General features: G+C 37.4%; 1 protein-coding gene and 1 non-coding gene across 2 annotated transcripts in view; both read right to left on the bottom strand.

Annotated features, from left to right (window-relative positions):
- Positions 1–352: 352 nt before the first annotated feature.
- MTPN (myotrophin) overlaps positions 353–25,030 on the bottom strand; it is a 71,553-nt gene continuing 46,875 nt past the window's right edge. Inside the window, exon 4 of the mRNA XM_020874032.2 lies at positions 353–3,588. Within this exon, the coding sequence (XP_020729691.1) occupies positions 3,502–3,588 (87 nt within the window). The 3' untranslated portion in view covers positions 353–3,501. The remainder of the gene's footprint in view (positions 3,589–25,030) is intronic.
- TRNAC-GCA (transfer RNA cysteine (anticodon GCA)) lies at positions 8,284–8,355 on the bottom strand. The gene has a single exon. It is a non-coding gene; the product is annotated as a tRNA-Cys (tRNA).

Below are 25,030 nucleotides of genomic sequence, written 5' to 3'. Positions count from 1 at the left end.
AAGGATGAAAGAGGTTTAGCTTGATGCTATTCTAATACCTATTAAGATCCTGACACTCTGATGTTTCCCAGTTATAGCCTGCTCATAGAAACTCAACACTGATTACAAACAGTGTGTACTGGGAAACTGACAGATGAGCAGAACCTCTCAATGAGATGAGTAGTACATTTTATTTCAATTAAATCTTCCCTAGTCTTATTTTCTTTCTAGAAGTGGAATAAAGGCGGGGGGGGGGGGGGGGGATTCAGATTAAAGTTTACTGATACAGTTGTAAAGAAGACCAGAGGAGGAAGGTGATAATAACCCAAAGTAACTGAGGGAAGAGAAAAATGAAAAACCCTGACACGTTGGCTGTAGCACAATTCAAGTTTATTCCATTTGTTCTTGCAACACAAAACTTAAACACAGTATTATTTAGCATTCTGATGTACATGAACTAGGATAATATGAGAAACCCAACTGTGTCAAATGTATTACATTGTGGAAAAAATGAACTCAAATATATCAAAATGCACAAAGCACTAGTCTTCCTCCATTACTGCTTAGAAAGATATGATTGTTTCTCCATTTACAAAATAGAATCAGGACAATTTAAATTTTTTAAAATTTTGCATGCAAACACTGCAATTGCTTATGTAGGAGGGCACTCTCACCAGCTTCTTCTATACACAATCGAGTACACAATATTGCATGGAAGAAAACAGCAGCTTAGTTGAAGTTTTAGGGGAAAAAAATCAAATAAGTACATATAGATTTGAAATCCATTATTTGGGGGAAGGAAATCAATGAATGAAGGGCCTGCTTGCTGACAGCTTCCATCCATGGCATCCACCTACTTCTCCTTCATGCCCCACTGGGTTTAGAAGGTGAGTTGTGCAGAGAACTACTGGGTCGATTCCGGTGCCGGAGCTGAACTGTAAGTCTCAAGACACCAGTCGGAAGCTGCAAGGGGGAATCTGTTAGGATACTAATGTAGACAGGTAAACCACCTGTTTTCACTTGAAATAGTGCATATGAAAAGAATGACTTAATACAAAACTACAGAACATGCAAAATTTTTTTCTGAGATGTTAAATATTACTGCAGTGGCGAACAAAACTTACTTAACCTTTTACTAATGCATGTAGTACCAAAAAAGCAGACAAGGTTTTAGCTTTCTTTACTCAAAATACAAACATTAAGTGTTGTAAATTTCTCTGCCAAGTGGTTCAGAAATACATTATAAATAACCTAGTTAAAAAAAAACAAAACAAAACTCTAAACCATCTTGGTCAGTCTATTCTATGTTTATCTGTTATTTTCTCAAGCAACCGCTTCATAATTACGGGGTTTACAAAATGGCTGAGAAAGAAGAGGGAAGGCAAAGTAGCCTCTACTGCATTACAAGGAACACCAGGATAAACTGTACAAAGAATCACGTGGTCTCTGGACCAGGTGACTGGAGGAAGCAGACCAGGTTTAGGAATGATAGAACAGCACACTCTCTACAGTAGCCCACTACAGAAAACACTTGGAAAATAAAGGTGAAAACTGTGTAGAGAGTAAAAGTCGAGTCTTTTAAACAGCAGTATGCCAAGAAGTGAAAACAAAGATACCAGAACACCTTGTACGCTGACCGTACACACTGATAGAGTGCCCTCCATCTTCAGCGAGGATCACTGTGTTTCAGTGCAGTGATGTCATAAAGCACTAATTACTGACTTCTAATCCAACTCTAATAGCCTGCATCAAGACAGCAGAATTAGCCACAGGTATCAAAGTATTTAAACTAGTATTCTGTGATTGTTTACTTTGACACAGGAAAATTCCAGGGTTAAGCTAGTTTTAAGTGAAAAAGCCACAGGATAAAAAAAGGGTTCACTGGGGAAAAATACACACAAACAAACCCACACATCAACCAACCAATCAGCAACTGGTCAGTAAAATTTGTTATTGGCCAGGCTGACTGTTCTTGGTACTAGTTTAACCCTGCTGTAGGATGCTACATGGCCTTAAAAAATTGTCATTAATTCTTTATTAACCACAATCTGAATACAAGTCCCTAACCCACCCTCCCCCCACTTTTAAAAATTTGAGGTACATTCAATTATTGCATGACATGGCTAAGGAAAAACGCTAGTATTTTTAGCAAGCATATATGGATGGCAAGTCGAATGAATCTTGTTTTATAGGCAGGACAGCAAATTTAAGGGTATATGTTTTAATCAGCTGTACTGCTCAAGAAATAAACATTGGAAAATGTGTCTAACTATTTTCTGCAGGTCAGAACACCATTTTAGGGCGCTGTATTTTTAAAAATACAGAATATAATTTGAAGGTGTCCCACTTTATGCAATGCATGAAAGAGAAAAGAAACAAAAATATATTAGGCAGGTGGGCTGGCATACATTCAGCAGAAGCCTATCAACAACTCTGGGAAACCTGGTGACATGCGTATTTTTAAGAGATGGGGTTAAACTGGTCCAAACAGTAAATCTCACCCCAGTGAAAGCTTTGGTGCGCAGTAAGTAATCAGCATCCAAGGTGGGTCTGAGAGAGGCATTCCAAAAGAATGTTCCTTGATTCTCCAAACAGAACTGAGGCCAATCTATTCAAACAGCAAATGAAGAAAATCCATAGGTACTAAGACAACTGTTCTCTCTTTATCTAACAGGCTTATGGCTATGATTCTATTTTTAAATCCCCTTTTACTACCAGCAGGAGTTGGAAAGTGTTTCAATGTTATATGTCTGAATCTAGAGGAGGAAAAAAAGAAAAATGCAGACTGGAATGATTTCTCCTTTAGACTTCCAAAATTTGAGATTTTATAAATAAAACTAGTCAGTTTTACCTAAAGATACATGAAATCCATGTGAAGGGGGAGAGGAAACCCAAAGTCCAGCCGTCCAGCAGCGGAGGAGTGTGCGCCCCCTCGCCTTAACCGAGCTCTCATGTAAAGCTGGAAGTCACCAGGGGAGATTTGGTCACCAACCACAGGCAGCGCCCTTAACGACGCCGGGAGATCCCCACGAGAGTGCATCTTAAGGCAGAAGGCTAGAGCTAATTGCTTGTCTCAGCACCCTAAGTTTCGTCACAGCAGCCACTATTGCTCACACAGATAGGGCTACCAAATGTATAGTTGGCCTTGGTATAGTCAGACCCTCAACACAATCTAATTAATAACTTAGCTAGGGAGCTGAAAAGGTCAAATGTTAACGGTATGTTTTCTCTTTGCTCTCCCATGGGGTATCAGTTGTTTTTTTTAACTGGAAATGGAAAAGAGGCTGACCTGATCAGGAATCCTAGTAAAAGCCTGATCTTGTTTTTTCCTCTCCTCCCAAACATTGTTTTTTTTTTTTGTTTTTTCCTGGTAGTCTGATTTGTTATGAATTTCTCTCTCCCCTCACCCCTCTAAAAGTATTTTAGCTGAAGAAGCTGGCAGATAGAGAGTGACAGACAGACAGGCAGCAGTGTGAGGCCACAGGAGAGTCATTCTTCCAGAGCTGTTAGCCCATCCGTCCATCACTGAAGAAGGGCTTTGATTGCCTGGTTGTCAGTGGCTTCAAAGGCAGTCAGTCCATCGGGACCTTTCACAGTCTTATCGGCACCCTGGAAAACACAGGAAAGAGCCTTTATCATTAACCGAGCCTAAAACCAAGAGAAGAGAGTGAAAGGCTGGATTACTTGGCACATGCAAAACTTCTTTGCTCCTGGAATCTGTTCCACTGAAGGAAAAGCCCCAAATAGTTGTCAAGGATACAGATTAAGCTGTAAAAATATCAGGTTATTTTTCAGGCACTAGAAATATACAAACTACAAACACAACTTGCCAATAACAGGCAATGACTGGTTTTTATTTATAATATCATACTTTTTATTTGTAATACCCAACTAATATTTATAATACTCAACTAATTAAGTTTTAAATAGGAAGATCCCTGTGTGTAGTTATAATGAGGAGGGTGGGGAGAGGAAAAAAAAAAAAAAAAGCATTACTGTGACAACATTTTCTTCTTTGCAACACTTTTTGGAGAGTGCATAAATATTACGCACATATTTTTAAAATTGAGAACTTACAACTCTTTTAGGCAAATTCCTAAAGAACATGTATGATACTGGTCATTATACTTCCAAAAAACTGAGCAGTAAGTGACTGGAATGTGAGCCGGGAAAGGAGGAGGGTCCCTGCTCTACTCCAGAGAGATTCTTTGCAGCTTGCTCCCTTGTGCTTCACGAGGAGAGTGCTGCTCTGAACACTTTACTTGCAACAGAGCACTTCAGTTTTGACAATGTGTACATATGCTTTGGTGTCTTGTTCTTATCCATCTTCCCTTATTAGAATAAAAACTCAATGGAAGTAGAAATCTTACTCATACTGTCCATTGCTCTGTCCCCAGTATTTAAACAGGTGCCTGGTGCATGGAAGGTGAATTTGCTCCCAAACCATGTCTGAACTCTCTAACTCCTAGTGAAAGCAACACTCCACCCTCTTGAGGGTTCTTTGATAGCTCCAGCCCAACCAGTATGTATTCACCAAATAACCTCTAGTGTCCTGTCTTCCTCCCATTGCCAAGTCTCACTCATTCTTCTGTTTCTGAGGCCTATAGAACTGTCTTAACTTGAAGTACATGGTCCTGTAGAGACCAATGTCAGTCAAATTCACCAGTCTCTCCTCCCATTCATCCTTCAATGTGCTAATCCTCTAGAATGTCTCACCATTCCTGAACCATTCCATATCTTTTTACATTGCTGGGTTCCATATGGAATGCCTTGCCCCCTTTCTCTGGGAAACCCATTTGATCATTCAACAAATATTTACTGAATGTCTGAGGTATAGACACTGTGTAAGGGGCTGGTGGTGAATTCAGTTGCTAAGTCATGTCCGACTCTTGTGACCTCATGGACAGTAGCCAATCGGACTCCTTTCTCAATGGGATTTCCCAGGCGTTAAGGGGCTGGAGAATCAAAGGAAAAACAAGATACACTCTGCCAGTCTGGCTCGTGTGAGAGACAAACAAATTAACAAGTATGATGCACTGGGATGAGAACAAAAAGAGCACTACGCACAGTGACGAGGGGCCCATAAACCAGAATGGGATGAGGTAGGAGGGTGCAAGAGTCTTTCTGGATGAGGTAATGCTTGAGCTGGGTCTTGATGAGTAAGTACAAGCTGATTAGGTGAGCCAGGAAGGAGATGATAGAAATTCTAGCAAGCATTAAAATCATCACAAAGTCCTCCTCATTACAAATATAAATGTTTGCTTTCTCACTTTCTAAGTGATTTTAACTGCATTATGAGACACATGGAACTTACAGTCAAGTGACAGAGAAATCTGCAAGTGAGAACTTCAGTGGCGAGCATGCCAGCACAGGTTAAGTAACAATAATTGAATAATTATTTTGAATAATTTATTATTCAAAACAAATTCTTTTTTTTTTTTTACTGAAGTATAGTTGAAAGACACTGACTGCTGTGTTAATTACTGCTGTAAAGTGACTCAGTTATATGTATATACATTTTTTTCATATTCTTTTCCATTATGGTTTACATAGGACCATATTGTTCACCATTCTATATATACCAGTTTGCATCTGCTAATCCATCCCTCTTCCATATCACTATCCCTTTGAACCACCAGTCTATTCTCTATGTCCCTGTTTATGTTTCATAGATGGGTTCATCTGTGTCATTTTAGATTCCACATATAAGTGATATATGGTATTTCTTTCTCTTTTTGATTTACTTAGTATGATAACCTTTAGGGCCATCCATGTTGCTGCATGGCGTAATTTCACTCCTTTTATGGCTGAGTAGTATTCCATTGTATATATTCGTACCACATCTTCATTCATCTGTTGACGGACATTTTGGTTGTTTCCATGTCTTGGCTACTGTAAATAGTGCTGCTGTGAACAGAGGGGTGCATGTATCTCTTTGAGAATTATAGTTTTGTCTGTCTATAAGGCCAGAAGTGGGACTGCTGGATCATATGGTGGTTCTATTTTTAACAAAACAATTATTTCTTATTCATATTGGTAACTGTTTTTATGACTAGCAACTGTAAACTGTAATTCTGCATTAACAAAAAGTCAAATATCACAGTGAATATCTGTTGCTTTTTAGCTGACGGAGTTCACTTCTCTTCTTTTGATAACAGGATCCTAAATTTCATTCTAGGGAGCCATTTGTCCCCATTGTGTGGACGGACTCCTCAAACTGTATGTAACTTAAGGTGCCAGGTACTTTTCTTGCCAACCATCAGAGCAGGACACTCACTTCTGGATTTTGAATCTTGACTGAAAAGAGCAAAAGAAAGGCAACAAGAAGTCAGAGCTCGTTTATTTCTGTGGCATCACCTGGAAGAGGCAGTAGAGAAGTTTCTCCTATCTTGAGTCTTATAGTTACAGTTATAGTTCTGGCCTCTTCTGAGCCTAGTACTCCAACTTTCCAACTGATTCTATGATTAGTCCAATTATCTTCTACTTGTTAGAGTCAAATTCTGCTATTTGCAACCCAAAAAATCTGGCTGATAAAAGTATTTATTTATTTATTTTTCATTTATTTTTATTAGTTGGATGCTAATTACTTTACAATATTGTAGTGGTTTTTGTCATACACTGACACGAATCAGCCATGGATTTAAAATTTTATATAAGCCATCTCTTTTTTCCTAATTATAACACAAACTAATCACAGAACTCAGAATACACACCAAAAAAGCCCCCATAATATTCTATAAGCTAGATACAACTGACGTTAACATTTCAGTGTTTCTATCTAATGTCCTAAATACGCATGTGCATGTACCTCTTTTAAAAATAAATGAGTAACCATAAGAGAAACAGAGTGACTCTTACACCACACGAAAGAAACTTTAAGATAAAGAAGTATTACCAGAGACAGAGGGACATTTCATATCATTAAAAGGCTTAAAATACAAAATTTAAAAATAAAACCAAGAAAACAATTTCATTTATGATAACATCAAAAATAAATGTTAGGAATAAATTTAATGAACTCAAATCAGTTCTTCTAAAAGTGATAAAGCAGTTCTGTCAATGTGGAAAAAGATATTAAAAGAAAATGATTTTTTGGTAGCTGATGGGAGAACTTAAGAATATCTGGCCTCATCCCTTCCTCGAGGAAACCATTTTCAATCAATTGTTATTAGTTCTAAGGACTGTTTCATGTCTCTAATACACTCATGCCACTAGAGTTATTAACTTTAGATATTACCTTCTGATTCCCTGCTATATAGATGCGGCTCTAGCGCACTATCAGGTGCTACCCCAGATCCTCCCTATTTCTTATACTTAAAAATAGCAGTTTTGTTTCTTTGCAAATTTGTAATGTACTTATTTAAACCTGTGTTTCTTGTACCATCAATTCTGATAGTATCTCTGCTTTGTAAGATGCTTTCTCTACTTTCCCATCCCTCCATTTCCTGAATTGCCAGCTTTTCTATTTTGTCAAGATTAACTTTTATATTGTCAAAAATTGTGTTTTGTTTATTGGTTGATTTTTCCACCACAGTTGCCATACCGTAAATTATATCCCCAGGACTGACTTATAACTGGAAGTTTGTACCTTTTGACAACCTTCGCCCATTCCTTGCCCCCAAATGAGTTTTGAGATTCATATGAATGAGATAATACAGTATTTGTCTTTCTCCAATATATCTCACTTAGCACAATGCCCTCAAGGCCTCTTTATATTGTTTCAAGTGGCAGGATTTTAATAGCTGAATAATATTCCATTGCAGTGTTTATGTACACACACACACACACATTTTCTTTATTCACACATTTATTGGTAGTCACTTAGGTTATTTTCAAGTCTTGGTCACAGTAAATAATGCTACAGTGAACACAAGGTACAGATATCTTTTTGAGTTAGGATTTTTGTTTCCTTCAGATAAACACCCAGTAGAACTGCTGGATCATATGGTAGTCCTACTTTTAATTTTCTGAGGCCCGTCCATACTGTTTTCCACAGAGGCTGCACCAACTTACACCCTGCCAATAGTGCACAAGAGTTCCCTTTTTTCCATATCCCTGCCAGCACTTACTGTTTCTTTTATCTGTGATAACAGCCATTCTAATAGGTATGAGGTGACAATTCGTTGTGGTTTTGATTCATATTTCCCTGGTGATTACTAATGTTGAAAGAAAGAAAAGTGAAGTTGCTCAGTCGTGTCCAACTCTCTGCAACCCCATGGACTGTAGCCTACCTGGCTCCTCCGTTTATGGAATTTTCCAGGCAAGAATACTGGAATGGGTTGCCGTTTCCTTCTCCATGGGATCTTCCCGACCCAGGGATTGAACCTGGGTCTCCTGCATTGCAGGCAGACGCTTTACCATCTGAGCCACCAGGGAAGCTAATGTTGAGGAACTTTTTAATGTACCTGCTGGCCATCTGTATATCTTTTGTAAAAATGTCTATTCAGATCCTCTATCCATTTTAAAATCAGATTTTTTTAACTGAGTTTTTTTCCTGTTGAGTTATGTGAATATTTTATGTTTTGGGTATTAAACCCTTATCATTAATATGATTTGCATATAATTCTGTCCCATTCTATAGGTTGCCCTTTCATCTTGTTGATGGTTTCTTTCATTTTTGGTGCCAAATTCAAAAACTTATCACCAAAATGAATGGCAAGGAGCTTATCATCCATGTTTTTTCCCTCGAAGTTCCATGGTTTTAGGTCTTAAAGTCTTTAATCCATGTTGAGTCAATTTTTGTGTGTGGTGTAAGACAGTGGTCCAGTTTCATTCTTTTGCATATACCTGTCCACTTTTCAATATCATTAATTGACCACACTGTCCTTTGCCTATTGTATATTCTTAGCTGCTTTATGGTAAATTAGTTGACTGTGTGTGTATCAGTTCAGTTCAGTCTTTCAGTTGTGTCTGACTCTTCGTGACCCCATGGACTGCAGCCCACCAGGCCTCCCTGTCCATCACCAACTCCAGGAGTTTACTCAAACTCATGTCCATTGAGTGGGTGATACCATCCAACCATCTCATCCTCTGTCATCCCCTTCTCCTCCTGCCTTCAATCTTTTCCAATGAGTCAGTTCTTCACATCAGGTGGCCAAAGTATTGCAGCTTCAGCTTCAGTCCTTTCAATGAATATTCAGGACTGATTTCCTTTAGGATGGACTGGTTGGATCTCCTTGCAGTCCAAGGGACTCTCAGAAGTCTTCTTCAACACCACATTGAAAAGCATCAATGCTTTGGTGCTCAGTTTTCTTTATGGTCCAACTCTCACATCCATACATGACTACTGGAAAAACCAGAGCTTTGACTAGATGGACCTTTGTTGGCAAAGTAATGTCTCTGCTTTTTAATATGCTGTCTAGGTTGGTCATAACTTTTCTTCCAAGGAGTATCTTTTAATATATATATATACACAGGTTTATTTTTGGGTTCTCTATTTTCTGTTCCATCGATCTATGTACCTGGTTTTATGTCAATACTGTACTGTTTTGATTCTCGTGCATGTATGCTCAGTCACATCCGACTCTTTGTGACCCCAAGGACATAGCCCACCAGGCTCCTCTGTCCATGGAGTTTCCCAGGCAAGAATACTGGAGTGGGTTGGCATTTCCTACTCTTCGTGACTCAGGGATTGAACTCACATCTCCTGTGTCTCCTGCATCAGCAGGGAGATTCTTTACCACTGGACCACCTGGGAAGCAATTTTGCTTCCTATATATCTGTAACAGTTTGAAATCAGGAAGTGTGACACCGCTAGCTTTGTTCTTTTTTCTCAAGATTGCTTTGAGTATTCAGCATCTGCTGTGGTTCCATACAAATTTTAGCACTGTTTAATCTAGAAAAATTGCCATTGGAATTCTGATAGAAACAGCATTAAAGCTTCTTCGGGCAGTATGGACATTTTAACAATATTAATTCTGCCAACGCATGAGCACAGAGTATCTTTCCATTTATTTGCGTCTTCTTCAATATATTTCATCAATGTAATTTTCAGCAATATGAACGAGTCTTTTGCCTTCTTGGTTAAATTTGCTCCTAGGTATTTTATTCTTTTTGATGCATTTATTTTAAGTGGAACTTAAATTCTCTTATAATTTGTAATTAGTATATAGAAACACAACTGATTTTTGGATATTGGTTTTGTATCCTGATACTTAACTGAATTAGGTGAATAGTGCTAACAGTTATTTTAGTGGAGTCTTTAGGGTTTTCTATATATTGACACACAATATACGTTGTGTCATCAGTAAATAGAGAACATTTTACTTCTTCCCTTCCAATTTGGATACCTTTTATTTCTTTTCTTCTCTAACCCACTCTGGCTAGGGACTTCCAGTACTATGTTAAATACGTGGTGTGAGTGGGCATCCTCATCTTGTCCATTACCTTAGAGGAAAAGCTTTGTTTTTCACAGTTGAGTATGATATACAGGTTGTGATCATAATACAGCCTTTATTATGCTGTGGTATATTCCCTCTCCATCTGGTTTACTGAGTGTTTTCATTATGAATTAATGTTAAATTATGTCAATGCTTTTTCTGTATCTACTGAAATAATCGTACGATTTTTATCCTTCATTGTTATTGCGTTATATCACAATGATTGATTTGCAGATTCTGAATCATCCTTGTGTCCCTGAAATAATCTGATCATGGAATATGAACCTTTTAATGTCCTGGAGAGTTTGGTTTGCTGACATTTCATTGAGGATTTTTGTATCTATGTTCATCAGTGATACTGGCCTGCAATTTTCTTGTGGCATCCTTGTCTGGTTTTAGATGGGGAAATGCGGGCCTTGTAAATTAGATTGGAAGTGGTCCCATCTGTACTGATGTTTTTGGGAAGAGTTTGAGAAGGACTGATATTAACGCTTCTTTAAATGTTTGGTAGAACTCACCAGTAAAGCTATCTGGTTCTGAATACTGATAGATTTTTACAGTTAAAATATAAAAACAATGCTTAAATTACTTTTGGGTAGACAAAGATGCCACACAAAAAAAGAAAACTACAGGCCAATATCACTGATGAACATAGATGCAAAAATCCTCAACAAAATTCTAGTGAACAGAATCCAACAACAAATTAAAAAGATCATACATCATGACCAAGTGGGCTTTATCCCAGGAATACAAGGATTCTTCAATATCTGCAAATCAATCAATGTGATAACACCACATTAACAAACTGAAAGATAATCATATGGTTTTTATCTCAACAGATGCAAAGAAAGCCTTTGACAAAATTCAACACCGATTTATGATTAAAAATTCTCCAGAAAGCAGGCACAGAAGGAAAATACCTCAACATAATAAAAGCCATATATGATAAACCCACAACAAACATTACCTCAGTGGTGAAAAACTGAAAGCAAAGAATTATCTCAAAAATATACAAGCAGCTCAATACCAGAAAAATAAATGACCCAATTAAAAAATGGGCCAAAGAACTAAACAGACATTTCTCCAAAGAAGACATACAGATGGCTCAAAAACACATGAAAAGGTGCTCATTATCAGGGAAATGCAAATCAAAACCACGATGAGGTACCATCTCATGCCAGTCAGAATGGCTGCCATCAAAAAGTCTACAAACAATAAATGCTGGAGAGGGTGTGGAGAAAAGAGAACCCTCTTACACTGTTGGTGGGAATGCAAACTAGTACAGCCACTATGGAGAACAGTGTGGAGATTCCTTAAAAAACTGGAAATAGAACTGCCATATGACCCAGCAATCCCACTCCTGGGCATACACACCAAGGAAATCAGAATTGAAAGAGACATGTGTACCCCAGTGTTCACTGTAGCACTGTTTACAATAGATAGGACATGGAAGCAACCTAGATGTCCATTGGCAGACAAATGAATAAGAAAGTAGTGGTACATATACACAATGGAAATTACTCAGCTATTAAAAAGAATGCATTTGAATCCGTTCTAATGAGGTGGATGAAACTCGGGCCTAGTATACAGAGTGAAGTCAGAAAGAAAAACACCAATACAGTATATTAACACATATATGAAATTTAGAAAGATGGTAACGACAACCCTATATGTAAGACAGCAAAACAGACACAGATATAAAGAACAGACTTTTGGAATCTGTGGGAGAAGGTGAGGGTGGGATGATTTGAGAGAACAGCATTGAAACATGTATATTACCATATGTGAAAGAGATGACCAGTCCAAGTTTGATGCATGAAACAGGGCACTCAAAGCTGGTGCACTGGGACAACCCAGAGCGATGGGATGGGGAGGGAGGTGGGTTCGAGATGGGGGACAGATGTATGGCAAAAAACCACCACAATACTGTAAAGTAATTAGCCTCCAATTAAAATAAATGTAATTTTTAAAAAATTACTTCTACGTAAACACCGCTCACTGTGGCACCTGGCAGACTACTAAGATTAGTTTTACTTCTACTGTTCCAGTATCAAAACCCTGTGCACCCCTCTTAAATGATAGAATCGGGACATCCACAGCTGAGTTTTTCCTCAGTCCTTTTCGTTCATTTACAAATAACAACTCTTGATCCTATTTGTTCCAGTATGGCTAAACTGCTATAACAGAGGCTAAAACACAATGGATTAAACTAAGTTAACTTATTTCTCTCTCACATAACAATAATGCTTGGTGTGCCCACCTCCACATCTGCTTCCAGCCTGCTGGATGTGGGCGTGGAAGTCCACAGCAAGTGGCCTCATATTTTAGGTGATAATCTAGAAATGGCACACGTCATCTGTGCATACCCCATCGGGCCAAACTTAGACACAAAGCCCCAGCCACTGCACAGCAAACTGAGATACAAGGACTAGCTGGGCTGCCACGTATGCACCAAGTTAAAACATGAAGGTTCTCTTTTTTAAAAGGAAGAGTAAGGACTGGACATGAACGGCAATTTGCACCCTAACCTATGCTGTCCTGAAAATACTCTGGAATATTATTTCCAAATTCTGTCTAGCCTGCCTCTCCTCCTTACTCCTTCCACTCCACCCTCCTCCCCTTTACTTTCTCTCAACTTTATTTAAATGCTGGATTCTCCATGGTTCTGGCTTTTGGCAGGCATCTTCACCACTTGCTCAGTATGCTTTTGCCTGATCTCATCCACATCATGATTAAACTTTTGACTTATATATTCATTTTGAACATCTATCCTGATCATTTAAGGCCTTCCCCACCACTCACACACACTGAGACTTACCTACTTTAGTCCCAGAAATACTATAAATGGAGCCTTTCCTAAAGTGAATCCATGTTTCCTAACAAACTTATTTCTTCATCTGGAGCATTCTCTATCATGTTAAATGTGGAGATACTATGCAGTTTTTTGGTTTTTTTTTTTTGCTTACTTCACATGTAATCAGTCACTAAGTCTTTAGATAATAATATTCTTAAAATTTCTCACCTGTCCTTGCTACTAATACTATCTCCATTCAGTATTTTCATATGTAAATTCTAATACAATAGTTTCTTTTTTCAATTTTCATGCTACTCCAATTCAGACTCCATACATATGTTGGGTGATCTTTATAAAATTCAAGTCTGATCGTAATACTCACCTACATAAATGCCTTAAATGGCATCCTCGCAGAAGAAAACAAGATAAATCACATGATACATAAGGTATAATCTGCTTACTACCCACCTCTTTAGTCAGGTTTCTTGCTAAATCCCATGTTGCAGCTGCGCTGAACAACTTCCCTTACCCTAGCGTATTAACACATCAGGTCTCTCTTGCCTCTGTGACTTTTCTCACACTAACGCTTCTGCTTTGAAAGGTAATCCAGTTCTCTATTAGATTCCTGGACACTAAGTTTTGAGGACTCAAGTGTCAACTGCTTTTTGAAGCTACATTTGTGGTCCCTGAAGTTGTAATGACATTCTTATTTATATCACACTAGGCCTTTGACTTCCAGGACATGTGACCTCTCCTTCCTTTAGATCCCTGCTGTGTTACATAGAAACTCCTGCCACAACAATCACAACATTTTAATGCCCTTGTTTTACATTTTACCAAATAGGTTGACAGCAGTACTAAGCTTAACAGTCTTTAAATTCACAAAGCCTTGCACAGTGTCTGACAGGCAATAAAATGATACTATATAAATGCTTTTAAAATTAATTGATATAGACTATTACTATATATAATGACAGACTAGATCAGAACTAGGTTCATCTGCTTACATTTACAGCATGATTCAGGTTGTGGTCAAGTTTCCTGGAGGATGAAAAGGCTGCAACGGCCAAGTTAAGTGGCCTCAGCAGAAAGAGAGATCATTTGTCATTCTAGGGAGTAAAAAACGTTTAAGGCCTCATAAAAAATTCCTTGATTTTCAAAAGTTATAGCTTTAGATAATCACACATTGTTTTTTAAACTTTGTATTTTGTATTCGGGTGCAGCCAATTAACAGACAATGCTCTGACAGTTCAGGTGAAGAGGGGAGAGACTCAGCCACACACAGACACGTACCCATTCTCACCAGAGCTCGCCTGGTGCCCAGGCAGCAGGGATCCCTGTGCTGTAAGGTCGGTCCTTGGCGGTTATCCATTTTATTGTAGCAATGTGTACATGTCCATCCCAAACCGACCCTCTCCCCACCGCCCTGTCAACCATAAGATCGTCCTCTAAATCTGTGAGTCTGCTTTGTACGTAAGTCCATTTGTATCATTTCGTTTTAGATTCCACATATAATGGATATCATATGCTATTTCACCTCTTCTGCCTGACTTAAAAGTTCACTCAGTATGACATTCTCTAGGTATGTCCATGTTGCTGCAAATGGTATCATTTGACAGTAAGTCATTGACTATGGGAAATGTTTTAAAAAAATTAAAGTCATACTATCTCTGCCCTTGACAGAATAGTTTACAATGTAGCCAAAAGATAAGGTATGCTGGCATGAATCAAGAGGCATCTTTATCTACTACTTACTTCAGAGAGCCTAATTCTGCTTTATACCATCAGTTCTTAATCTGGACAAACAGGCCAAAAAAAACGGGATTAGTAACATTTTAAGAATGACGTTCTTAAAGTTGTACTGAGGTTATCTGATATTGTATTGACAAAAGGCTTTTGTGGTGAAGATAATTATAATTATGCTGATCAACTGTTAGAATACTAAGCAGCTGTGTTTCAATGAAAAATTTATCAAATTAATTAAAAAATTAGCATTTAGATACAAACACACACACAACACTTCGGTGGATGTTTCTTTGTATGTTGCTAGACACTGTTTTACAACCTTAGACTATAACCACTGATTATAGAATAACCACGAATATAACCACTAAATAAAAACTTAGCAACCATGGTTTGATATATTCAACTCACTTTTGGAAAGAAAGTGGGTCAGAATCAAATATAAAATGAATGCCTGAATGAATGTATCTGGTATTAAAGTCCCATAGGACTCTTAAAATTTAAAGGAACAAAGCAATTCTTTGTCCTCTCCCTTTAACCACTTGACTAACTCTTATTCAACTGTTATTCTGTGTGAAGCCCTTCTGGAATTTTCCAGACAGTGAGTTGGCTTGGCTTCTCTCCTCCTGTATGCAAGGGCATGTTGCTGACCACACTTCAAGGCAGACTCTGTAGCTTGGCTTATCTAAAGTCTAGTACAACCCCCCTTTTTTCTGTGCTTTCCTCTCCTACAGACACTGAGAAGAAACTGAATCCCCAGACTCCCTTAAAGCTGTAAGTGGCCGTCTCGCACAGAGCTGGCCTCTCCTGTGGACAGCTTTCTTTCTCCATCAAGCCCCAGGGACGAGAGACTCCTTAGTTGTCTTGAGACAGTAAGGACTAGGGAAGACAGGGGAGAAGAGAGTGTGAGTGCTAAGGACAAGGGCATCCAGTCACTCAGCCTTAGACTGTCATACCTTCAGGTCACTTTTTCTTTGAGAGATAAGTGACACAGAACATGACACTAGGTGTACAATGTGATGGTTCAATATATGGATATACTGCAAAATGATTACCACAATAAAACTAGTCAACATCTATCACTACAGAGTTACAAAGTCTTTTTTTCTTAGGATGAGATCTTGTAAGATTTACTCTTAACAATACTGTATTACACATCTGAAAGTTGTTAACTATAGTTGCCATATTTTATGTTACATCCCCAGGACTTATTTATCTGATAATTGTAAGCTTGTGCCTTTTTAACCCTCCCACCTCTGGCAACCATCAACATAATCTGTTCTCGGTTATTTGTGAATTTTTAGATTCCACACGTAAGTAAGATCATATGGTATTTTTCTCTGTCTGACTTATGTCATTCAGCATAATGCCTTCAAGGTCCATGTTGTCACAAACGGAAAGGATATACTGTACAATACAGGGAATATAGCCAATATTTTATAATAATTATAGATGGAATATAACCTTTAAAAAATTGGGAATCACTGGATAAATCTAGAGATTATCCTAAATAAAGCAAGTCAAAGACAAACATTATATGGTATTACTTACATGTGGAACCTGAAAAACAGTACAAATGAACTTATATATAAAACAAAAAGACTCACAGACACAGAAAACAAATCTGTGGTTACCAAAGGGGAAGAGAGGGATACACTGTAACAGATGTATACTGCCACATATGAACAAGGGTTTATTGTATAGCACAGGGAACTATATTCAGTATCTTATAATAACCTATACTGGAAAACAATTTAAAAAGAACAGATATACATATATGTATAATCATATCACTTTTCTGTATACATGAAACACAGTATTGTAAATCAACTATACTTCAATTTAAAAAAATATTTTACACCGGTAACTTAACACAACACTGTGCAGCTACACTTCAAAAAATAAAAAACCAAGCAGGTAGTATGGATCAGGGACATACTGAACCTGACTGTGAATCCCAATTCTACCCCGAAGTAGCTGTGTAACTTCTGGCAAGTTCCTTAACCTCTCTACAGAGGTTTTATTTGCTTCACAATCTGCAAATAAGGCTTCCCTGGTGGCTTAGGCGGTAAAGCATTCTATCTACAGTGCAGGAGACCTGGGTTCCGTCCCTGGAGAAGGGAGTGGTATTCTTGCCCACCCCCACCCCCCCCCCACCAGCCCCCAAAACAATCTGTAAATAAAATGGTAAGGCTTACATGATCTCTGCAGAAAGTCCTACATCAAAAAATTCTGTTAATCTCTCTTAAAAATAAGAATTAAACAGTGGACTATGATTCAGTCATAAAAAGGAGAAGCCACTTTCCTGTTTAAATCTCTGTAGCAGGAGTTTTGTTACAGTTGAACTCCACTTCTCTTAGAGGATTTGTCGCAGTCTTTAATTATTTGCTAACTGTGCTTTATTGGCTGTGAAGTCACAGGTGGTGGTTTAGTCGCTAAGTCATGTTTGACTCAGACAAACATGCAGCCTCTCAGGCTCCCCTGTCCATTGGATTCTCCAGGCAAGAATACTGGAGTGGGTTGCCATTTCCTTATCCAGGGGATCTTCTCAACCCAGGAATTGAACCCGGGGAAATCATAGGACCAGGTGTTCAATCTTGCTTTGTCAACTTCAGGGCCGTGCACCCCGTCTGCCTCTCTAAACAGTGTGCTAAACAAGCAACAGGAAATGGCGCGTATGAACGACAACACTTGCGAGGACTTCCAATTTATGTGGTGGGCTGTGCTGCTATTTTAACCTTTTAGTTTGAAAAAAATAAAAAACTGATTCTTATAAACTCGATTAACTCTTAAAGTAGAAAAGTAGCCACCCCAACCTATGTACATAACAAAACCTAACAAATGAAGCCCCTCTCCACCCCAGGAGCAACGAGTCATTCTATGTCCACTGTACTTCTCATTTGGAGACAGTGACTACAGTTCATTTTCAGGTGCATATATAATGGTCTTGGATTTGTTCTTATGTTACAGCTCTGGTGCCAAAGTGGTTGGGCTTGCATCCTCATTCTCCTGAGCTGTGCGATCCTGGGAAAGCTTCCCAAACTTGGTGCCTCAGTTTCACCACTCGTAAAATGGAGGATTAAAAATCGTACCCACTTCATGGGATTACTGTGAAGATTAAATGAATCAATATACATAAAGCACTTAAATGACATTTCTTAGGTGTAAGTACTATTTTAACTAGGAGCTAATTCATTTACCTTTTCATCAACTCTATGTGGTAAGTACTAGCCCCATGTCTCAGAAGAGAACACTCAGGCTGAGAGGATGAGGAATCTATTTAAAGCCCATTAAAGAGAACCGAGAGCCAAACCTGGAGGTGTATCACATCACAGCACACACTTTATGTCACTGACAAACTATCTAAAATAATGATGCACTCCAGTCTGGAAGAGCTAAACAGGTAAAAAAAACAAAAAGCTTATAAAGGACATACTTGTGGATGAGATCTGTAAGGTGTATCAAAACAGTATAAATTGGTTTCTACAGTTATCTGGGGGGGGGTGGGGGGGTACTTTTCTAGCTCTATCAAGCCTGCTAGTTCTTTCCTCATGCAGTTTCTTAAAATAAGGCAATTCAGAAAAGGTATTGCTCAGTTCTTTGTAGGTCACTAGTCCTAAAATTTTTTTGAAACTAAATTTGCCCATGTTACATGGAAAAGAACTTTGGGGGTTAAAGCAATAATCATAATATGTGTGCTTTGAGAATACGCGAAACTGTTTAGATTTTACCAGGAGTGGAATAGTGAGTAATTTGGGTAAAACAATGTTTGTATCTACCACACATCTACTTGTTTAAGCTGAAAAGGGATTGACTTTTAAGCCCTTGTATCTTGTTTCTCAATTCAAGCAGCAAAATCTGTACCACAGACACCTCTTTTGACAATGCTGGTATTTGAGAGGGATATTCAAATTTTATTATCATCTGGCTGCTTAAGTTTTTTCAAGTACAGCATAGAAAACACATTGGGCAAAATCTTCAACGTTATCAGGTAAGATGGTTTTCTAGTAAGAGCAGTTTTAGTACTTTTATTCTCTTAGTACTTTTTATTCTCTACAGCAGTTGTACATTAAGATGTTAATCATTTTAACTTCCTTTTTTAAAAAGGAAGCGAAAGTGAAAAGTGAAGTTGCTCGGCCGTGTCCGACTCTTTGCAACCCTGTGGACTATAGCCCACCAGGCTCCCCCGTCCATGGGATTCTCCAGGCAAGAATACTGGAATGGGTTGCCATTTCCTTCTCCAGGGGATCTTCCCAACCCAGGGATAAAAGGAAGGCCATTGAGTAAATCTGTTTTTCACTCATTTATCCACACAATGAACATAGAGTGGTCTGAATCAGCTGTGCATCAGAGTTGCACAAACATCAGTGGTTACATATTTCTCTTGAAAGGTTATAGGAGACATCCTAAGGAGGTAAATTCTGTGACACAGTGTAAAGCAGAGAAATAATGGAAAACAAAAAAGCCAAATTTATTCTGGACTTTTCTCTCTCAGATATAGCTTAGTATGCTAAATGTCTCTACCAACAAATGAATTTATAATAACAAGTATATTATCAGTTTGATTCTATAAGAATAAAACTAATTATATTTTAAAAACTCATTAAATTTTATAAGATTTGTGATTCTCTCATGCTAGGGTACCTTTTCTCTTTGTTTAAAAGAATTCTTATTTAATTGGAGGTTGAGTGGTCATTTTTAATAGCAGTATATAGCATATAAGGGACAGAGTATAAACACACACTAGAGTAATGAATGCTTATCTGTCTGAATTCTAAATGATAGGAAACTTAAATGTTTACTTTGATGTTAAGTATTTCCCTTTTTCCCACAATACCCTAGAGTGGATTATTTAGAAACAGTTTTCCTTAGAATTAACAAGGAGACGTCTTAAAATCTTTTATTATCAAAAGAATAACATAAATTATAAAGAATTTTAGTAAGTATAAATATAGAAATCTGGGATGTTTCAAGAGAACAGCATTGAAACATGTATATTATCTAGGGTGAAACAGATCACCAGCCCAGGTTGGGTGCCTGAGACAAGTGCTCGGGCCTGGTGCACTGGGAAGACCCAGAGGGATGGGATGGAGAAGGAGGTGGGAGGGGGGACCGGGATGGGGAATACATGTAAATCCATGGCTAATTCATTTCAATGTATGACAAAAACTACTGTAATGATGGCCTCCAACTAATAAAAATAAATGGAAAAAAAAATATAGAAATCTGATATATATTAAATACTATACTAGATTAGAGGAAATGTGTAGCCTGATAGTGTATTAATGTTACAGGCAAACAATTACTTCTCACAGAGAACTGTTTCTTTAACCACACAGAAATTAGATGCTGCCAAATTATATGTAACTGTGAAAAATAAATGAATTTTAGACTTATGAATCCATCAGCTATAACAGTTCAAGAGCACCATTTTGTGATTAACTCTCTTCTACATAATGTGTGCCTGAAACATTACAATTATTCAGGCATTTGAGATTTCAGTCAGATTTTTATACATCTTTTAAATATCTTTTATTCCAAAAGTTTCCTCTTAAGATTTTCTTCAGGCAAAAAAAAGAAAAAGGAATCTTATTCAACTGTGAGATAATTACAATTTAAGATGACAGGTGCTTACATGGTCTATTTTTGCTTTCATAACATTGTCGAAGTCTGTCAGGTTTGGTCTTTTTAGTGACTGTGGGGCAGCTGCCACTTCTGTTTTATACCCTCACTTGGGTTTCTTACTCCCTGAGACTACTTTATTCACCAGGATGCTTCTGGAGCCTGAATTTTTAATCTGTTTCATCTGTCTTCTTTCACCAGTTTTACCACTGTTTCTCATGTACTCTGGACTTGGTGAGTACCAGGAATTTTGTTCATTTTCCTTGAAACTTATTTAGTATTATTTAGTAGTTCTATAGTTTTAGCTTATATTTTTAAACATTCATGTTCATTTTATATTTCAATATTTGTTTTCATTCATACAGTAATTTCTTGCTTATTCCTTTTTACATCTCAGTCTTCTCCTTTGGGTTTAACTTGTTTCTTCACTTGTTGCTCAAAGGTGCTGACCACTTCTAGGCTTTGAGCTGCCTTGGATCGACTCCTCCTTGTAACAGTCCAGTCTTGCTTATGTTAGGGAACACTTTCTTCTTCAACTTCATCTCACCTGCTTTCTGTCTCTCAAGGATAAGTTATTGTCTCATGAATCCCATCTTATGGTCTAAAGCAGATGTCGATTCATTTATTTTAAAAAACCTCTTTTCTATTATCCGAGGATTAAAGGGGGATACCCTGGCGTATGCTCAGACCTCAGTCTTGAAGTGAAAGGCTCACAAGTGTTGATCTCTACATTTTTTTTTCAATCATGAGTGTAACAATAAAAAATCAGGCCAAATAGCTTTTACCTGCAGAAATATAATCATTTCTCCTAACTGTCCATGATGATAAGTCTGAAAAGGATCTCTCAAGGAGGAGAAAGAACATGTGTGGAGTCATATCTTGGAAAAAATTCTTGATTCCATCACTTTCTGTTAGACTTTAGGAAGTTGTTTAACTTCCTTTACGGTCACCTTATGTATTTGGAGATTACATAAACAAAGATTATTATCCATATAGCAAAAAAGGAAGCTAACATCTATGGAAAATATAAAGAATTAAACATCTTAAATTCCTACTTGTGTCATAACTTCATCTTCCACTGCATTAAAATAAAAATTGTCCAGTAAATGGCATAGCTTGATTTTGTTTTTACCATTACTTGTGATCACACTGAGTTTTAAAATATTATTTTGGCTTTTCCCTTATGTTAATGATATACCAGTGGAATAATATAGTTGACCCTCTGTGCAGCTGAAAACCCATTTGTAACTCTTAGTTGGCTCTTCGTTTTTGTGGTTCCTCCGCATTATTGTGGATTCAACCAACCATGCATCGTGCAGTATATTCAGCATTTACTACTGAAAAAAATCTGCATATAAGTGTGCTGGTTCAATACAAACCTTTGTTGTTCAAGAATCAGTTGTATATTAGAGCTGTCAACAAATCTGGAAACTTCTAAACTATGTACTTTCAAATAGATTCATAGTAATTGATAAGGATTCTAACTTTGATAAAAAGCAGGAGAAACCAGATTACATAATATAAACTCTGACTGGACTTTAAATAAATGCACTGGAATAGCCTTATTTTAGTTAATTAAGGATTTTTCAAAGAGCACAATTTCCTCCTTTAAAAATTTTGTTAACAGAACTACTGGGTATCCATTAAGAAGCTTATGCAAAAATAAAATCAACATAATTAATTTTGGAAAAACAACACTACATTGTATTACATTGCTTTAGAAAGGTAATATGTTGCTTTCAAAAAGATAAAAAGAAAATCTTTCATCTAAAATAACAGCTCTACATGGTTACAATTGGTCTGCCATCAATATAGCCACCGCTGAATGTCACTTATTTAGCTACAAAAATTAAGGCTTGGATATAATGAAAGGACAATATTACAGGCACAAATAAAATTTAAAAACTACTTTCAAGTCAGGAAACTCAACTTATAATCGATAATTCAGCAATATAGTACATATCTATAAAGATCCTTCTGGGATAACATATAATGGCTTATCATACATTCAAATCAAGCCAGCTTTTCAGGAACTTATTTAAGTAGAAGATTTAAGGTCTTAATGACCTAAAGCATAGTGTTTTGGGAATAAGAAATATGGAATGATGGTCTGTGCTCTCGCTATCTTAAGAATAATTACTTCTTGTTTTGTTTGTCCCAGGTGGAAAGAAAGGCTTATCAGAAAGAAATACAGTTCTGACCTACAGTTTGAGATCTGGCATAAAGAGCTGGCTTAGGGGTACCTCATTTGGTAAATGACCAGAGCCCTAAGCTAAAAAAGGATCCCATGGAGGTTTTTATTTTCAGAGAACAAAAACCCTTGGCTAGGTAGAAAAGGTCACGGAAAGAGGGAGAAAGAAGGAGAAGGAGTCATTCATTTCTTGTTTGTATTCTGACTTATTAATTTGTAATTGAGATATAACTGATAGTATAATACTAATGATAACTTAGGGTATACAACAAAATGATATGTGTATGTATTGTGAAATGATTACCCCAATAAGTTCAAATAAAAATCACCTCACATAGTTTAAAATTTTTTTCCTCTGAGAATTTTTAAGATCTAAGCAACTCTCAAATATAATACAGTATTGCTATTTCTTTTGGTCTACACTCAGAAGATATATTGAGGTGGGGGAATTAAGCCAACCCTGAGGAAGAGAGCTGAGGGATACACACAAAGAAATCAGATGCTGGTCATGTGGCTTAAACCCACGGAAAAGCTGTGCCGTGACTTAGAACTATGTGAGTCAACGTGATTTCTTTTACTGCTTGAGCCTGTCTAAGCTTGGTCTAGTTACTTGCAATAAACAGTCCTAACCAATAAAATATTACAACTAAATAAATCTTCCATGAATTGTAAATTAATATTTGTAGCCTGCGACAACCAATTTTTAACACAATACAAAAATATTCCCCCAAGGCTGAAATTATCCATAGTTCTCAAAGGTTCTTTTTAATCTTTACATGGGTGTGGGGGATGGGAAGACAGGAGAAAGACACAGTGGCTGGAAATCTTCATGACCACATCCTACCACAGATGCTGGATCCATTACAGTGGCAAAGAATAATGTGTTCCTTTATTTTGGGTTTTTATATCAGTATGGTATATAATATCTAATTTTAGTATACGTGCTGCCAAAGCGAGCACTATATCTAAAAATTACCCCAAACATCCCAAAAACCACCACCACCACACATTTCAAGAAATCCAGTATTTGTGCTGAAGGTATGGGTAAAACCCCCTAATTTTAAAGGTCCCGAGTTAACTGCTTTCAGATAGTACCCTTGAAAAGTTGTCAATAAAGTGTTGGGACAAAAGTACTACCATTATAGTATACTAACACATATATATGGACTTTAGAAAGAGGGTAACGATAACCCTATATGCAAAACAGAAAAAGAGACTCAGATGTATAGAACAGACTTGTGGACTCTGGGAGAAGGCGAGGGTGGGATGTTTCAAGAGAACAGCATTGAAACATGTATATTATCTAGGGTGAAACAGATCACCAGCCCAGGTTGGGTACATGAGATAAGTGCTCGGGCCTGGTGCACTGGGAAGACCCAGAGGGATCGGGTGGAGAGGGAGGTGGGAGGGGGACTGGGATGGGGAATACATGTAAATCCATGGCTAATTCATTTCAATGTATAACAAAAACTACTGTAATGATGTAAAGTAATTAGCCTCCAACTAATAAAAATAAATGGAAAAAAAAAAAAAAGAACTACTTTCTTTCCCAGTGTTCTCCAAATCCTACTGAATCTATGAAGCATAAAATCCTCTTTAGTCTTAAACATAATAAAAGCTACTATTTATTGACTATTATTATATGTCAGGTACTGTGCAAAATGCTTCAAATATATTTACTCATTTTATTTCTAATTCTTTCTTGCTTCTTTTAGCAGGACTTATTTGAAAATTCCAAATTAAACATTATGGACACTTTCCAGAATATGGCCATGAAGGAGAATCTTGGGATTACTGTGAGTGCCTTATTTTATGACGATTTCTTGTCTTCCAACATGTGCAGCTTCCATCTAATACAGCTAGAGTGGTTGCAACTGACTAGTCAATTTCTAAGGCTGGACTCTGACTTTCATTTGAGAGTTTGTAATCAAAGACAAAACACTGGAAAACTCCAAATGTACCATGATCTCAATCACACCAAGAAACCAAATGACTGGTAGAGCCCTTACAGCAATCTGCCTCAATAATCTTGCTCAGAAAAATCACTACAGACAAAGAAGTTTACAAATGTCAAAGGCAAAGTTATTCAAACTGTGGTATGTGAATCTGGCACCAGTCTGCAAACTGTTACTAGCACAGGACAACATTTTTTGTGTTAAGTACAAAGTCTAGTTCAGCTAACTTTTTAAAAAAACTGCAAGATACTCTTGATGAAGGAGACTGTGTTGACTTATTTTCTAGCCCCGCCTCTTTACAAGAACTGCTAATAGCGTCTGAATCAGCTCTTTTGAACAACATTGCTCTAGACTTCAATTTTGGCTG

This window comes from Odocoileus virginianus, chromosome 1, assembly GCF_023699985.2.
Source record: "Odocoileus virginianus isolate 20LAN1187 ecotype Illinois chromosome 1, Ovbor_1.2, whole genome shotgun sequence".
In the NCBI taxonomy this organism is placed as follows: domain Eukaryota; kingdom Metazoa; phylum Chordata; class Mammalia; order Artiodactyla; family Cervidae; genus Odocoileus; species Odocoileus virginianus.
The sequence above is the reverse complement of the archived record's forward strand: the minus strand, read 5'-3'. Positions and strand labels throughout refer to the sequence as shown.